The 18,004-nt window shown below is 39.0% G+C and overlaps 1 protein-coding gene and 1 pseudogene across 2 annotated transcripts in view; both read right to left on the minus strand.

The window, feature by feature from the left end:
• The window catches only part of ME1 (malic enzyme 1), a 191,427-nt gene extending 178,726 nt beyond the window's left edge, over positions 1 to 12,701 (minus strand). The window contains exon 1 of one of the 2 annotated variants that reach the window (XM_004422071.2): positions 12,542 to 12,701. In XM_004422071.2, the coding sequence (XP_004422128.1) occupies positions 12,542 to 12,619 (78 nt within the window). In that variant the 5' untranslated portion in view covers positions 12,620 to 12,701. Of the gene's footprint in view, positions 1 to 245; positions 337 to 12,541 lie in introns of those variants that run through there. The other variant, XM_087443832.1, reaches the window with a different exon arrangement.
• A 4,052-nt stretch (positions 12,702 to 16,753) lies between these two features.
• On the minus strand, positions 16,754 to 17,370 carry LOC101393779 (acyl-protein thioesterase 1 pseudogene; annotated as a pseudogene).
• Positions 17,371 to 18,004: the final 634 nt, after the last annotated feature.

Below are 18,004 nucleotides of genomic sequence, written 5' to 3' on the forward strand. Positions count from 1 at the left end.
ATGAAAGAGATTCTCCAAAACACATGCAACAGTATATTCATCCCACAAAGTGGAATGTGACCTGAGGAAAAGTTATAGCAACATCTGGAAGACAGAACAGAGCTATAAGAACATTATTTCAAGAATTATCCCTCATTTATCCATTCAACAAACTTTTACAGACTACTTACTATATTCCAGGTCCTATGATCAACTATGTTGAAAGATAAAGCTACAATACAAACCAGTATAACACCCTTACCCACCTCCACCAAGGAATTTGGAACTTTGTAATTTCTGTAGTATTTTCTCCATCACAGCATGAAGAGGAACAGAAGTGAAGTATATATATATCAAAAAGGCCAAGCATCTTTCTAAATCCTTAAAATACAGAAATTTTATAAATTATGTAGAGTTCTTATCTTACATGAACCATTTTCTACAGAATAACATTTACTATAAATATTGATGTGGCTATAGCAAATATGTCCCCAATAAAATGGGGGAAAAATGTGAATATACATTTGAGAGCTAATTCTCTGACGTTTTCCCCCTGACTTAAAATCAAGTTAGACGGAGTTTCATACTTTCACAACTTAAAAATAACAATCTGAGGATTCTGGTTCTGCACAAGATGTTGTAAGCAGACTATATCTCATCTCAACCACTGAATCCAACAATAAACCTTGCACAGAATGCATTGAGCAGCTATCTGAAGACTCTGAAAGTGAATGGTAGCAGAATAACTGGGGAAGAAGACCAGAATCCAAGGTTCCACCAAATCAGCAGTGAGTGTCCTGGAGTTTTGCTCTCCAGTATGGCCTGGCTTTTTTTTCCCCTCTGTAATCAACTGGTCTTGACTCAAAAAGCAACACAAAACCTAGAAGTGCAACTGAGTGCAGACAACAAGAGTACCAAGAGAAGCTTTCTTTCCGGTCCAAGAATCAGGAAAAGGGAATCTTAAAGGCCACAGAAGAGGGAAATCTGCTATTATTTTCTATTCTCTCCATCCCCAGGGCCCAGGCAATCCCCTAGTGGGTGGCAGGAGCATAGCCACTACAGATGCCTAAAATTCTGAAGGAAAAAAAATCATTCTTCCAACCAGAGGAGCAATGGTCCCAAGATCATGGGTCAAATGCCTATTGCTTTTTCCTCTGTCTTCCAGTTACTTGGCCCCAGACGCAAATGCAGCAGAGGAAAAAAGTTTCTTTTATGGGGGCCGGCTTGGTGGCATAGCGGTTAAGTGTGTGCGCTCTGCTTCAGTGGCCCGGGGTTCGCAGGTTCGGATCTCGGGCGCGCACCGACGCACTGCTTGTCAAGCCGTGCTATGGCAGCATCCCATATAAAGTAGAGGAAGATGGGTACGGATGTTAGCCCAGGGCTAACATCCGTACTTCCTCAGTAAAAAGAAGAGGATTGGCACCAGATGTTAGCTCAGGGCTAATCTTCCTCATATACAAAAAGTTTCCTTTAGTTTTCTGGCTAGTGGGCTGGAAAGGGGGACCTCAGGGAGACAGAAAGTATCAGAGAGATCACAGAAAGAAGGGCACTCAAGAGAGGAATCCCATAAAGTTATATATGAACTCCTGGGCTCTTCTTTGAGCTATGCATGTATAGATGTGACCTTAAACAGCATACCAAAGGCTTTGAGAATTAAACTATGGCATAAACCACTGCACAGATCCCACATGGGCCACAAGATGGTACACATGATGAACATATGCAAACAGCACTACCAAGTAGGCTTTGAAAATGGAATTGATATTGAAACCACATCCCATAGAGGGTGGGTCCAACTTGTGAACTGACCTAACCAGGTTGAGTGACTGCTAGACCTAAAAAGAACAGTACTCCCCTTAGGATTTAACCCAAACCTAGTATCTCATAATACGCAAACATCCAGTATACGTGCAAAAATTACTCATAATGCAAAGAAACAGGAAGATATTAACTCTCAAAGGAAAAGAAAATCAACAAGCACCAATCCCAAGATGATACTGATAATCAGTTATTGTAACCATGCCCCAAACCGTAAGGGCAAAATATTTTGAAATGAATGGAAAGATAGAAAGTCTTGGCCAAGAAACAAAAGCTGTAAAGAACAAAATGAAAATTTTAGAACTGAAAAATACAATAACTGAAATAAAATATTCATTGGATGGGCTCAAGAACAGAACAGAGATGCAAGAGCAGAGAGTCAGTGAACTTGAAGACCGATCATTAGAAATTAACCAGTCTAGGGGCCAGCCCTGTGGCACAAGCAGTTAAGTGCGCGTGCTCTGCTGTGGCAGCCCAGGGTTCACCTGTTCGGATCCCGGGTGCGCACTGACACACCGCTTAGCAAGCCATGCTGTGGCAGCATCCCATATAAAGTGGAGGAAGATGGGCATGGATGTTAGCCCAGGGCCAATCTTTCTCAGCAAAAAAGAGGAGGATTGGCAGATGTTAGCTCAGGGCCGATCTTCCTCACAAAAAAAAAAGAAAGAAAGAAATTAACCAGTCTAAAAAACAAAGAGAAAAAAAGATTGAAAAAAAAGTCAGAGCCTCAGGGTCCTGTGGGACAACACGAAAAGGCCTAACATTTGTATCAACATTTGAATCCCAAAAAAAGAAGAGAAAGAAAAAATATTTGGAGAAATAATGGCTAAAAACTTATCAATTTTGGCACAAGAAATAAATTTACAAATTCAAGAAGTTCAGAAAACCCCAAGAAGATAAACTCAAAGAAATCCAAACCAGAAAAACTATATTCAAAAAGCTGACAACTAAAAACAAAGAAAATATCTTTAAAGGAGCCAGAGAAATAGGGCACATTATGCACATACAACAATTCAAGTGACTGCAGATTTCTCTTCAGGAACAAGGGAAGCCAGGAGGAAGAAGAATGGCATTCTTAAAGGGTTGAAGGAAAACAACTGTCAACTCAGAATTCTATAACTGGTGAAAATATCCTTCAGAAATGAAAGCGAAATAAAGACATTCTCAGGTGAACTAAAACTAAGACAATTGGTCTCCAGCAAATCTGCTCTAAAAGAAATGCTACTTTAGATGGAAGGGAAATGACACTTGAGGAAAATATGGAACATCAGGAATGAAAGAAAAGCAACAGAAACAATAAATATCTGGGTAACTATACTGGATTATGCTTTCCCTCTTAAATTCTTTAAAATATGTATGACAGTTAAAATCAAAAGTTATAAACATTACATCAAAAAATTTTTTTCATACAATAGCAAAAAAACAAACAATCCAATTAAAAACTGGGCAGAGGAGCTGAATAGACATATTTCCAAAGAAGACATACAAGTGGCCAACAGGTACATGAAAAGGTGCTCAACATCATTAATCATCAGGGAAATGCAAATAAAAACCACAACTAGATATCACCTCCCATCTGTTAGAATGGCCATCAGCAAAAAGACAAGCAGTAACAAGTGTTGGCGAGGATGTGGAGAAAAGGAACCCTTGTGCACTTTTGGTGGGAATGTAAATTGGTGCAGCCACTATAGAAAACAGTATGGAGGTTCCTCAAAAAATTTAAAATAGAACTACCACATGATCCAGCAGGTCTACTTCTGGGTACTTATCTGAAGAAAACAAAAACACTAACTCGAAAGGACATATGCATCCCCATGTTCATTACAGCATTATTTACAATAGTTAAGATATGGAAACAACCTAAGTGTCCACTGATGGATGAATGAATAAAGAAAATATGGTGTACATATATATATATATATACAAAATGGTGTGTATATATATATATGTATACACACACACACACTCATAAAAAGGAAGGAAATCTTGCCATTTGCGACAACACAGATGGACCTTGAGGGCATTATGTAAAGTGAAATAAGTCAGACAGAGAAAGACAAATACCACATGATCTCACTTACATGTGGAATCTAAAAACAAAAAAAAACGAGATCATAGATACAGAGAACAGATTGGCGGTTGCCAGAGGTGGGGGTGGGGGGTGGGCAAAATGAGTGAAGGTGGTCAAAAGATACAAACTTTCAGTTGTAAAATAAAGTCATGGGGACATAATGTACAACATGGTGACTACAGTTAATAATACTGTATTGCATATTTGAAAGTTGCTAGGAGAGTAAATCTTAAAAGTTCTCATCACAAGAAAAAAAATTTTTTTGTAACTACATTCAGTGATAGATGTTAACTAGACTTGCTGTGGTGATCATTTAGCAACATATGCAAATATTGAATCATTATGTTGTACACCTAAAACTAATACAATATTATATGTCAATTATATCTCAATTAAAAAACTTTTATGTAATATATGTATCTAGATGTAAGTGGACATAATACATACAACTATAACATAAACAGAGGAAAGTAATGAGACCTATATAATGGTAACATTTCTACATTCCAATTGAAGTGGTAAAATGTTCATTTTAAGCAGATTGTGAAAAGTTATGTATATCATAATTCCTAGAGCAACTATTAAAAAAAGACAGTACTAAGAGATATTGTCAAAAACTCAATAGGTAAATTAAAATGAAATAATAAAAATATTCAAACAATACAAACGAAGGCAGAAAAGGAGAAACAGAAGAATGAGAAACAGAGGGAACAAACAGACACCTAATAATAAAATGGTGGACAGAAACCCAAACATATCAATTACATAAAGTGTAAATGGTCTAAAGACAGATATTGTCAGGAACTGACAATAGCTCAAGCAAAACCGACTAATCAGATCATTACAGCTTCTCACCTACGTTCCTGTGAAGATCCAAAAAATGTCAGCCTTCACCTCTGACTCTACATGTCACCATTTCCAGCTCTTCCTTTTGACTTATGTCATTGGATCTTTCAAATTAGTAATGTTGCTACATTATTTATTAAGCTTTGATTCTCAAAGGAGGATTATGTTTTCCATTTTCTCAATTTCTCAACTGAATTTCTCATGATTTGGAAGAAACATAAATTTCCTAAGAAATTCAAGGAAGGAATTTCTGTACAGAAACAGTGTTTTGTCCCTTTGATGTGTCCTGCACTGAGAGAGATATGTTCAAGCCTTCTATTATAACTGTGTTTTTTATTTCTCTTTGCATGTCCTATAATGTCTTTTTTATGAAGGTGGTTGCTGTGTTATTTGGTGCATACATATTCATTACTTTTATTACTTCATTCCGATTTTTAACTGTCAGCCTTATAATGAGTATTTTGTCTCAGTTAATTCTTTTCAACATGAACTCTACACTGTCTGATATCAGGATAACTCTGATTTCTTGCTGTTTGCATTTTCCCATATCTTTATTTTTAACTTTTCTGTAATATTTTGTTCTCAATGTACCTCTTACATAGAGTATAGTTTGCTTGTGCTTTGTGAAACAATCTGAAAATAATTTCATTAATAGGTGAGTTATTCTCAGTTCCATTTATTGATATGACCAATATGTTTGTTCTCAATTCTGTCATATTATTATGTTATAGTTACCATACATAAAAATTAAATATAAGCAAGATTTTGAATAAGTAAAAAATTTAAAGGCCCAGAAAAATGCTCATTAACAAAGTTTCAATTTCTTTTTGGCTCTGAGCACATAAGTAAAAACTTATCGTTTTACTGACTAACCAGACCTGCCACTATTAGTGACAACAATTACGTTCTCATACTTTCAAGATTACTGTTTTAAGAGATACCTCAATTTGGACATTTAGATGGAAAAACAAAAGGAGGCTGGGCCAGTACTGCCAAGGCAAAGTAGAGCCCCATATGCAACACCAAGACACAGAAAAGAAATTTACTCTATAATAATTTTCCCAGGCATGTGAATGCACTACTTAAAGAAGTCATAGAGCAGAATTTTTTTAAACTATGGATTGTAATTCATTAGTCAATCACAACCAAAATTTTTTTTTAATTGAAATATAATAGATACTGCTAGAGTGCACTAAACACAGCATGGAAAAATATTGTATTATGAAATTTTGTTTCAATTTCATAAGTGTTATTAGTTTGCTAAGGCTGCCAGAACAAAGTACCAGACTAGGTGGCTAAAGCAACAGAAATTTATTTTCTCACAGTTCTGGAGGCTAGAAGTCCATGATCAAGATGTCAGTAGGGTGGCTTACATTCTGTGGCTTCTTCCGTTGACTTGTAGACGGCTGTCTTCTCCCTTTGTCTTCACATGGTCCTTCATCTGTGTGCAGGTCCTAATGTCCTCTTCATGTAAGACACTCATATTGGATTAGGGCCCACCCTAAAGACCTGATTTTACTTTAACTACCACTTTAAAGATCTTATCTCTAAATACGGTTACATTCTGAGATACTGGGGGTTAGAACTTCAACATATGACTTTTGGGAGGACACAATTCAGCCCATAACAATATGTTTATACATATACTATGTGTATGTGTACTGTGTCACAATCAAAAATGTTTGAAGATATCTTAGACGACTCTAAATAGACGCTTTAAATGTATTTTAATATATTCTAAGCTTAAGGTCTAGCCCTAACATTAGAATGGATTCTTAGGCCTCCTTCAGTCTCCAGATCTCCATGTCTTGGCAAGACAGTTTAGAATTTAACTACCCCAGGGATACTCATAATGTAATCATGAACATTCATATGAACATGCAAGTACTTCTGTTGATGTTCTTACTCAACCATTACCTGATTATTAAAAAAAAAAATCCTAATGTTTTAGGGCCACGGTTTGTTTATTAGCATAGAAGCTCTAATAGTTATATACCCATGTTTTTAGAGAACACTAGTCATTATTATATTGACTTCCAAAACTACCAGATTAAACTATAGAAACTTTAAAGGAATGGTGTCTCTCCCCTCTCTTTAAACTCAAACGCCTCAGGTATCTGAAATCAGTTTAATCAATGGCTAATGTAGCTAAACCTTCAGGGCCTGAGGGAAAATACTGATGTTTTAAATTACTTAAATTCATTTAAAGCAACAATAATCCCTTGTTTTAAAGTATACTACATTACATACATTGAGCTAAAATCAGGTAAAAATTAATATATAAGCCATAAAATATTTTAAATATCATTATAAGAATACAAACAACCACACTTTACATTTAGGCCTCATGTCTAAGAAAATTTCTTAATCACTCAGGTTAGAAATATTCCCAAATTAGTTCTACTGAATTGTAACATATCTGATGATCAATTCTGGATCCACATATTGTCAACAAAGTTTGCTGAGCTGGCTCAATAACATAAAATAAATAATGATGTAATGAATAGGCCAAATCAGGTAATCTTGAGTCTCTAACAGTATTTGGCCATGTCAGTTTTGAAAACCATTGGAAAATAGTCCGAATGTTTGTTTTGCCAGTGTAAGTGATTATTTCCAAAGTCAAAAAGAATCAAGTAAAGGCTAGTTTCACACCACTGGAACTTTTAAATTTCATGTCTTTGCAATTCACTTCCTCTTATCCCAATAATTTTGACTATCCAGGGCATACCTCCACTTTCTCTAACCAGCCATGTGCTTTTATACTTCCAAGGCTTTACACAGAGTAAAGTGTGAGCAGAGTACTGAGCAGAGTACTGAGAAGCAAAAAGCTTTCCTTTTTCTTTTTCTTCACAAAGACATTCTTTAACCAATATCTGGCACTCTGTGGAAATGTATGAGATGGAGCAGTGATGTCAGTCAAGCTCAGTTATATGAATCTGAAAGTAAAATGTAAATCTGTCTCTCCCAGAGAGAAGATATACTTTTGTTTTTTACTATAAAATTCATAACTTAAAGAGGTAACAGAATCATGTCATCAAAAATTCAAGAGAGGGCCGGCCCTGTGGCTTGGTGGTTAAGTGCGCGCGCTGCAATGCTGGTGGCCCGGGTTCGGATCCCGGGTGCGCATCGAGGCACCACTTCTCCGTCCATCCTGAGGCCGAGTCCCACATACAGCAACTAGAAGGATGTGCAGCTATGACATACAACTATCTACTGGGGCTTTGGGGGGAAAAAATAAAATAAATAAAATCTTTAAAAAAAAAAAAAAAAAAAAAAAATTCAAGAGAGAAGAGGGTAAGTACACTAAAAAAAAAAAGGTACTTTATAATTATTCCAGCTATTAGTTCAGGCTCTTTATATAAAAGTACTATCACATTAATAATTAGTTGTAGTAATAAACAACCTCCTGTTTTTAGAATATATAATTTAGAAAAAATTAACATGCACTATCTCAAATAATCTCGCCAATATCTGAGTGAAGAGGCAAGACAGAAATCATATTACAATGGAAACTGAGGACACTTACAGCAAGAATCTTATTCATTGCTATATCCCCTGCACCCAGAATATTACCTAGCATATAGTGGGTTCTGAATAAACATTTGTTAAATAAAAGACGACGAATGAAATTATCACTCTGTTTTACAAGCACAGTAATCGAAGCTAGTTAAGAAAATCTCACTCCAAATCTCACATCTGCTAACTGGAAAAATTGGGACTTGGGCTCATCTTGACACAAAGTCTTAGAATGTTCATTCCATTACATTGCATTTCCCACACTTACCAAAAAGTTATAGGGAAATCAGACACAAAAATGAAAAGTCTCAAACCTATTCCTCTCTTCAATATTTTCTGTACTCCGTAACACCAGTCTCAAGAGTTCTTGAAGCAAACTCATCTTTCCACTCATTGGAGCACAACCTTCCTTGTTCTCGTGCCGCCCCATACTCCTGCGCTTCTTCCAGCTGCAGCAAGGCAACAGGTGTGCAGGCTCTGGCTGCACATCTTCATTACAACCGCTCTCACGTCGGTGGAAGTCTACATTAAATACGATACCAGTTTCTCATACTGCTGAGGCAGCTCCAGAGACCTGCAGTACGCGAAAATTCCTGAATGATTCCTTCTGGCATAGTTTACACCGAAGAAAAAGAGGAGGTTAAGGTATCTTTCCTTCATAGTCATGAGACTTGTTTCTCTCTCTTTTCCCTACAATGCACCCCACTAGGTCTTGACATGCTGGGACACAAACATCTACAAAAGCACTTGCCCAGAAGCTCATTTTTTACATTTAAAAGTTAATAACACTGAGCAGAAATGATTTTAATAAAATACTATCACTAACTTAAACTGGATCAAAATGCCTAAAATATTGAAAAGCGGTGTCTTTTGGAGATTTACTTGTAGGTCATGGTATTATTTAATCTTAAAGATATGGAAACCATGCAAGCAAGAGTTAACTATGATAGAACCATCAATTAGTGTTTTCTACTACTGCAGAGAGAAATAAAATTAGCTAATAAATTGAGAAACAAAAACTAAGTGTGATTATTTTTATTGTGTGTAGAATTTTAATTTTGAAGAGTGATTTATGAAACATTATTACTCACATGAAAATTCCTGAGAAAAAATTTGAAACACAACTCATCTAAATCAGAAAGTATCCTTGAAAATCATTAACATTAAATTAGATACGCACATATAACATAACACAGGCAAAGAGAAGCACCTCAAAAATAGTTTTGGCTATGTACAGAAAGATATCGAATCTCCTAAGTTTGAGACAGAAGTACTTCCCCATATGCTACGATGAAATCCTACTTGGAATGACGTACTTTTGAGTATAAGAAAATAGTAGGAATCATACATGAATTACTACCAATGAAGAAAGATCCTATTTCTCTTAGGTTTTTTTTAATTTTCTATTTTTTAATTCAGATCATATCTACTGTTAACTTTGATTTTTACCAAGACTAAGTAACTCCCTAAGGTTATCCAACAAGTACTTAAAATTTCATGGGACAGTCAGGCTTATAACCAAATTCCAATTTTTCTGACTATATTCCACTATATAATACAACAGTATAGGGAGTCAACTGAGCTTTAGACCTCAATGTGAATTTACTTTCAAGAAATTACATTAAAGATAAATGTCTTAGGATAATGCCCAAACTACCTGCTTTAAAAGCTGAGTACTATTTGGAAGACAAAAAGAAATAACAACGTGGCTCATTGGTTCATTAAATAAACATTTATTTAATATCCACTGAGCAAAATTCTGTACTAAGTATTATGATTCCTCCCCTATGACAATCAAAATAAAATAAAATAATTCAATGCAGTAAATACACAATGACATGGTACAACTGAATACACAAAAAACAGAGGTGTTAAGTAATGATAAGAGGACTAAGATAATTAGGAAAGTCTTCTCTAGAGATAACATTATTAAATCAACTAACGACAGTTCAACTGTAGGAATTACACACAGACAAAAAGGAAAATATTAAGTAAGAGATTTAAGTGGAAGGCTAAGTTGGGGAACTAATGTGATAAATTTGGAGAAAATAGTAAACCTAACTGACAGATTGATTTTACATTCAACATAATAGGAAATAATACCATACTATAAATACTTGGATAATAGAAGAGTAACATGAAAATGCTAATTGATGAAGATATTTCTCTTATACTTACATGTAGGACAGACTATAATACTGAAAATAAAACCAGCTCAACTGTTGCAGTTACCCAAAAGGTGATGTGATGAAGGTCTGTGTGAGGCGGGCTGAAGAAGGCTTTGTGCGGCCAGGTGACCCGCTGGGATATTATAGGAGGGTAAGAAATACTAGCGTTTCTTTGGAACCAAGGGTATCACAAAAATCAATAAAAATTCCTGGGCTACTAGAAAACTCAAAGGCCCAGAGGTCTTCGATGCAGGCAGATCACAAAGGTCCCACAGCTTTGGTTTCAATGGTACATATGAGGATATTCTGTTACTTCCATGAGGCACCAGACAGCTGTCTTAGAACTGAATAAGAAGAATAAAGTTTATTCCATTGATCACCCCAAAGTCGGTGACCTAGATTTTAAATCCTATTTGATACTATGCAGACAATAAAGTTCAATTACAAATTCAAAAACATGTTCTTAACACATTAATCCTGCACCTTTCTACCTTTGGTAGAAGATCTCTGTGATACTATTGTTCCTATGTAGGAATTAATCCCTCCTGGCAAACAGGAGTTGAAAGGATTTTAATGTCATATATTGTTGATGTAAACAGTAAAGGTGTAATTACTCTTGCTCAGAGATTGCCTAGTCCATCCACCCACTCGGAAGAGACACTCTTGCCCCTGACTTGAGTAAATTCAAACAGGTTATACCACTCATGATACTTAAGTGGCGACCCATTATTTGGTCATAAATTACAGCAGGCAGGTACACATGAAAGCCACAAACTGTTTTGTTACATCAAAGTTTACCTTTGTTCTAATGAAAATAGGCCCCACCTGCAGAATAATAAAAAGGAAGAAAAAAATCAAACTAGCAATTAAATTCATTTTGAAGAAAAAAATAAGTAGGAAATATTTAAAATTTCACAATGCTTTATGACCACAAGTACTAAATAATCACAGATTTGTAAAAGTCACCTGTCACCACAAAAATCAAAAAGAACTCACACTAGTTATAATTTATTAAATAAAAGATATCACAAGTCTTCAAGCCATTAATCATGATCAACCAATCACCAGCAATGACCATGCTGGTCATCACCAGCATGACCAGGGGGAAAAAGGTGAGGTCCACTTCTTAATGAAAAAAAGTGTCTATTACAGAGACAACCAAAATGACTAAGCAGAACTGTGTGCTGACTGAAGCATTTTCCATATACTAAATAAAAAGAAAATGTCAAAAGCACACATATACAAAAGGAACAATCCAGAGACAAACCTGGCTATGAAACGTGTGACTGCTTCGTAACTAAATAAGCAAAATTATAAATTTTGAGGTGTTTTTCATTTGAGAGCGATCTTAGGTGTTTACACTACATTACCAGTGAAGAAAAATGAAATGTTACCAGGATCTGAAAAACGGTCTCTGAAGAGTGTACACTGAATTCCCTTTGTAATAAAAAGAGGAGAGGTCTAAAAAAAATGTTTTTAATTTCCAGAAGGCCAGATGCAAAAAACAGAAATGGCTTCACCCACAGCCCCACGTCTAAGACAGGGCTCTTGTACCCGGCCATGCAAAGTGTCCAGGGCAGAGGCCACCCACCAGGCATTCCCAGACTCCTAACCGTGTCACTCCAGAAACCAAGAGGCCTTTACTTCCAGGTTGTTACTGTGATCCGAGGCTCTCAAAACACACGTCTGTACAGGCTGGACCAGTAGGGCCACTTCTCCCAAGCAGCCACCAATAATTGCCACACCGAGTGGAACCAGTAAGTGGGTGGCCCATCGAGGCTGACCTGGCAGACTACCTGCTACCTTCCTCAAAACACTCAATTCACGCTCTTTTCCTGATACTGTGTTCTTTAGCTTGGCTCTTGCTTTGGAGATACAAGGCAGAAAGTATTGTAAACAAGTCACATCTTTGCCCAGAACGGGATGCCCAGGTGCGGAGGCGCCGGCACCGCCCTCCCATCACACCCCGGGCACAGACCCGGCCGGGCGGCCCCTCCAGTCCGCGCGCCGAGGCACGGAGGTCGCCCCGCAGGCCCCCGCGGCCCGGGCCGCTCACCCGGCCGAGGCCCTGCTGAGGGGACCCGAGGCGGGGGCCTGCCGCCGACCAGAGGGGCGGTGGGCGGCCAGGGGGCCTCGGGCTGACCTTGTTGAGGTGGGGACTCCGCGTCACGGCGTAGCCGCGCTGGTGGGTGTGGCGGCGGCGGGGGCCTTCGGGCTCCATGGCAGGCGCGCGGCTGGCGGCGGGCTCGGGCCGGGGCGGGCGGCGCGCGCGGGGCGGCCGGCGGATGCTGCTGGGGCGCCCGCGCTCGACTGCGGCGGCGGCGGCCGCGCAGGCAAAGAGCGGCGGCCGGGGGCGGGCGTGGGTGGCGAGAGGGGGTGGGCGCGGCGGGAGGAGCCGGCGACCCAGCCCGCAGGCTGCGAGAAGCGCTGAGTCATGGCGGGAGATCAGCCGAGCTGGGAGTGAGGAGGAGGAGGAAGAGGAAGAGCGAGGGCCTGGCGGGCCGCGGGGGCCCCGGCGCACCGTCGCCTGTGTAATCACAACACCCGACCAGCCCATCTCTCGTGGGACGGCTCTCAGTGTGGAGCCCGGAATGTTCTCCTGACCCCAGAGCCCCCAGTGGGGAGTGAGGCCAGGCCCCCCCGCCCGGCCTGCTGGCTTCGCGGGCGCCATCACCCCCGGCCGAGGTGGCCGCCCACGGGGAGCCCCAGGGAGGGGGAGAGGACGGCTGCTGAGGCACCGAGGGGGACCCTGGGGTGAGAGGCCTCGTGAGGTGGCCCCAGGGTTGTTTGCAGAAGACCTCGACTGAGTGATCACAATCAGACTTCACCTCTCCCTTCCTGTTAGGTTCTTTGAGGCTCTCTATCCAAAGACCTGGGTGTCGGCCATGCCTGGGGGCCGGGGGCCGGGGGCAGGAGAGAACCAACCTTGACCCAGAAAGCCCAGGCCCGAGTAGAACTGGGAGAAAGCCGAGAGGGGAGAGCGCGGGCCGCGACGCCGCATGAGCCTCTGTAGATTATGCGTGGGAATTTTATTTTCATGCCATTAAAATAACAAGGCAAGGTGTGTTAGGGTGCAAATGTGTTAGGGCCCAATGAGCAGTCACATTTTGTGTATAATTTTCCTAAGAGTTCTAGAAGCCAGGATGTTTAAGAACCTTTCTCTGAATAACGCTGGGTATCTCTGTCTTGAAGGGCTTCAGTTTCTTCTTTGGTAAAAGGAGAGAGTCAGAATAAATGATCTTCCAGCGGTAGAATTCTCTTATTATTGATATTTATACTTGAATTTTCAAGGAATGGAGGAGCAGTCAGATCGTAGCCAAAAGGAGTGTCTGACACAACAACAAAGACTAAAGCTTTCTGTGTCCCAATTTCCTTTTCAGTTCAATAGGATCGCTAGTTTCTACTCTATTCATCTCTGCCTAATGATATTACAAAAGATAGTGTTTGGGATTGATTTGTTGATTTTATACGTCCATAAACTAGACACACTTACAACCGCAGTATTTTTTCTATTTCTAGTTACGTCATTTTACTTATTATCTTAGGCCAAGTCTTTGAATTACCTAGAATCATTTGTTTTATTAGAGAACATTTTATTGGCATCACAGAGTTCTTGAAAAACATTCCTTACATTTAAAGAACACTTTTCACTGTGAATTCTATAATCAGTAAATAATTAACCCTACAACACCTGAGAAGAAAGTGTACTTTACAAAAGTCACTCTCGAATGAACTGAGGCACGTTATGATTAGAGTGCTCTGAGACAAAAACAGTTTAACAGGCCTGGGAGCCAAACAAAAGATGCTGAAGAAGAAACAAAAATGATAGTACAACAGAACTTTATTATAATGCAGCCTTTATTACATAAATTTAGATATATTACCTGTCTATTCCTGTTTCTCTAATATAATACTTATAGATAGGAAAGCTGTTGTAAATATAGGGAGTAACCTGAAAAGGTGTATGGGCTCTTCCCCCAAGCCATCATTACAGAGGGATTACAAGATCCTGCCAGGGCAAGTCAAGTTCACATCTCTCCCATATGTTTACTTCTCTTATGAAAAGAGCCCCAGTCAGCTGGGGGAGCCATTATCTGTATTCATGTGCAGTTCCAAGAGTACTGCGAAGAACGTATTTATCCACGTAAATGTTAGCCAGACATTAAATTTTTCAGTCCTTTTTAATCATTTGTAAGGTTAGGTTTTATTGCAAAAAAAAAAAAAAGCATGTAGGAAAAAAAACACATAGAAAAAACTCTGTTGCTTTAATTTTCCCTGTAAGAAAGTACAGTTGTGCAGTCACTCTGCACACAATTTGTAACGTTAAGAATGGGTATGATTCACAAACTAAGGGACTAGAACCTATAGGTTTCTCTTGTACAGGTGAGAATACTATCAGTCAAAATCAAATTTTTCTTGCCCTAGCAAGTTTAGTGCACAATGAGCTCTAATCATTTTTAAATATGATGGTAGTACTCTGATCTAATGTCACTGAGATTTCAAGTACAGAAAATGCAGGAAATAACTAATAGCATTTTGAATGTTTTACTTTCCTGAGAAAAAAGGTAGTCTAATAGAAAAAAGATGTAGGTATATTATGGTTTGTGATATTACATAAATGATCCTGTATTTCTTCACACATAAAGCACATTACTGCTATGTAAAATAAGTTCCGATTTTTTTGTTTTAGTTGAAAATCTCAACATACCTGGTTCTTGGTGTGTTTCTGTATGAAGCAAAGACTTTTGGCCTTTTGGGGTTCTAATTTGCAAATTTCAGTGTTCAGTTTCAATATTAGAGAGGAGAAAGTCTACCAGGGTGGCCGACACGTAAGCGGCTGAATCCTCGGGATGCCCAGCCCTAGGGTAATTGCCAACCAAGAGCGAGTTGACTATCTTACCTACATAAGACAGTGAGGACACAACTTGAATGACTGCTGGTATAGGGGAGGCAAAACTTTACCTCTACCTATCTTAGGTTTTCAGCTGGGACTTTTTGACAAGAGGACAGATTAACAAAAGAGAAACAGTTTACTAACTCGTGCAGTGTGCATCATGCAGCAGAAACCTAAAAGGAAGAGTGATCAAGGCAGCAGCCTAGAACTGTGGTCTATCTAGCATCTTCAACAAAGAACAGTAAATTTGTAGAGAAGTGACAGGACAAAGGAAAGCAGTTTTAGGCTTCCAAGGGCAGCAAACTGTGGGAAGGTAAATATATGGGAAGAAACTAATGGAGTAAGGTTTGTTTGCAGATTCCACTCGTCCTCAAAGGTACGTATTTTGGGATGACATATCCTGCTTTCCTTCGCTAGGCTTTATACATGGCTCTAAGGAATCCCTGATGAACCAAGCTACAAGTTATTGGTATTTGAATATTATACTAATAGGTGAAATGGGTACATGAGTTATTTCATTAGAATGTTTTAAAGAGATGTCCCTTTATTTTGTTCTATCCTTTAAGGAAAAGTTTATACAAAAGTTCCATCCTCTGAGGGACTCCACGGAATGTCTAGAGCTCTATTAAGCACAATTTTTTTTTTTTTTGTGAGGAGATCAGCCCTGTGCTAACATCCGCCAATCCTCCTCTTTTTTTGCTGAGGAAGACGGCCCTGGACTAACATCTGTGCCCATCTTCCTCCACTTTATATGGGACGCCGCCACAGCATGGCTTGCCAAGCAGTGCGTCGGTGCGCACCTGGGATCCGAACCAGCGAACCCCGGGCCGCCGCAGCGGAACGCGCGCACCTAACCGCTTGCGCCACCGGGCCGGCCCCTAAGCACAATTTTTTTTTTAAGAAAGCAATATTACTCTTTATTAACACTTAAGAGCATTATCCTTATTATTAGGAATAATGTAATACCACCTCATTCTTATTATGTATTACAATCATTACATATATATGAATACATATATAAAAATACAGATACTGCATGGTGACTAATTTTGGAATAAATCCATAGACTAAGTCATAGCATGCTTAAATCATTAATATCTTAACTGCTTGTTTATACTTGAACGAGTTTTCATTAAGCATACTAATAATTTTTAAATGATGTAGTAAAAATCCTGGTTGCAGCATTTTATTTTGCTGAGTTACATTTGGGAAGAAGCAGCTAGCTCTTTCACCTATTTTAACACTAGTATATTCTGGATCATATGATACGATACTTGTACAGAAACATAAAAGATAATAAATTTCCCAGGAGGAGACATTATTTAGTCTGTGTCATTGGTGTGTATTTGCAAAACATTTTAACACTACAAACATTAGAAGTTTCAAGTTGAGGCACAGTAAAAGGTTCATACTCTATTACCATGAGGCTGGTGTACTTCTTCACCAGGCCTCTTACTGATGTCAGTCCATTGGAGGTAGGAGTTTATCAATGAATTGCTTGATATTTATCATTTCCTGGTGACATGAACTGTGCCTCATGCCTTCATAGGTTTTGAAGGTTCCATTGGCTGGATTTACCAATGTTTTTAGCTTTTCAACAGTAAGAGAACCAACCAATCGGGGACCTAAAGGGTCACAATCTCCATGGCACTGGAGAGTAGAAATATCTCTGTTAGCGCCACTGATAGGACCCTGTGGAAGCCAACCTCCATGGAAGCCCACAGCTAAGTGTGGTGACACCTGCCGGTTTCTGCTTTGTGGTTAGAGCAGTGTATGAAGATAATGCTCCTCCCTGAGAAAATCCTCCCCAAATAATTCTGTTTAAAGAAATACCATTCTTCACCTCTGCTCTATCAAAGCTTTTACATTTTCTGCTGCCTGTTTAATTCCAAGTTCATCCTCCTGTGAATCTGGTGAAAGCCCAAAAATATCCAAGCAAGAAGGAATAGCCATGTTCACATTTAAGGTAACATCCATAATTGGCACATGCGGTAGATATATTTGATATGTGAACTTCTGATACCTGCAAAGGCTTCTGCCCATCCATGCCCTGTATCTCCCAATCCTCGAAGGAAATCACTGCGGCAGCGGCCCTTTGGCGGTGAGGATCTGAACCTGCGAACCCCGGGCCACTGAGGCGGAGCGCGCGAACTTAACCAGTATGCCACTGGGCCGGCCGCTAGTTTAAACTTTTAAAAAGAAAACACTATCCATCACTATCACTAGAAGAAACTAAAATGTCCTAAGAATATGATTTTTACTTAGAATTTCAGCAATTAAATGTTGTGGCATTAGCAGAATTAAGTGACTTGACAAGTGTTAAGTATTAATCCTGTAGGTTTAACTAATGTGCTAGATTCTTCTGTTTGTATTTTTTACTCTCATAGCAAAATAAATATTATTTGAAATTGCTTGTTTTTGTTTAAATTTCATGTTTTTAAATTTGGAGATGAAGGTACTTGAAAATACAGTTGAATCCATGGAAGTTTTTTTGGTTTGTTAGTTTTGTTTTTCCCAGGTATCCCCACAGTATAGCTTCCATAGCACATCATTTGTCTCTCTAGGTCAGCCATCTGCATTTTGCATGCTAACGCTCGCCGCTCGCGTTGTCCGTTGTCCCTGTGCTAGTCCAAACCTCCTCCCTAGACTGAGGAGTGGTAGAGCTAGTCAGATTCTACAACAAGCAAGGAAATTATGTTACCAGAAATTTGG

The sequence above is a fragment of the Ceratotherium simum genome, chromosome 19 (assembly GCF_057802395.1).
Source record: "Ceratotherium simum simum isolate JZ-2026a chromosome 19, ASM5780239v1, whole genome shotgun sequence".
In the NCBI taxonomy this organism is placed as follows: domain Eukaryota; kingdom Metazoa; phylum Chordata; class Mammalia; order Perissodactyla; family Rhinocerotidae; genus Ceratotherium; species Ceratotherium simum.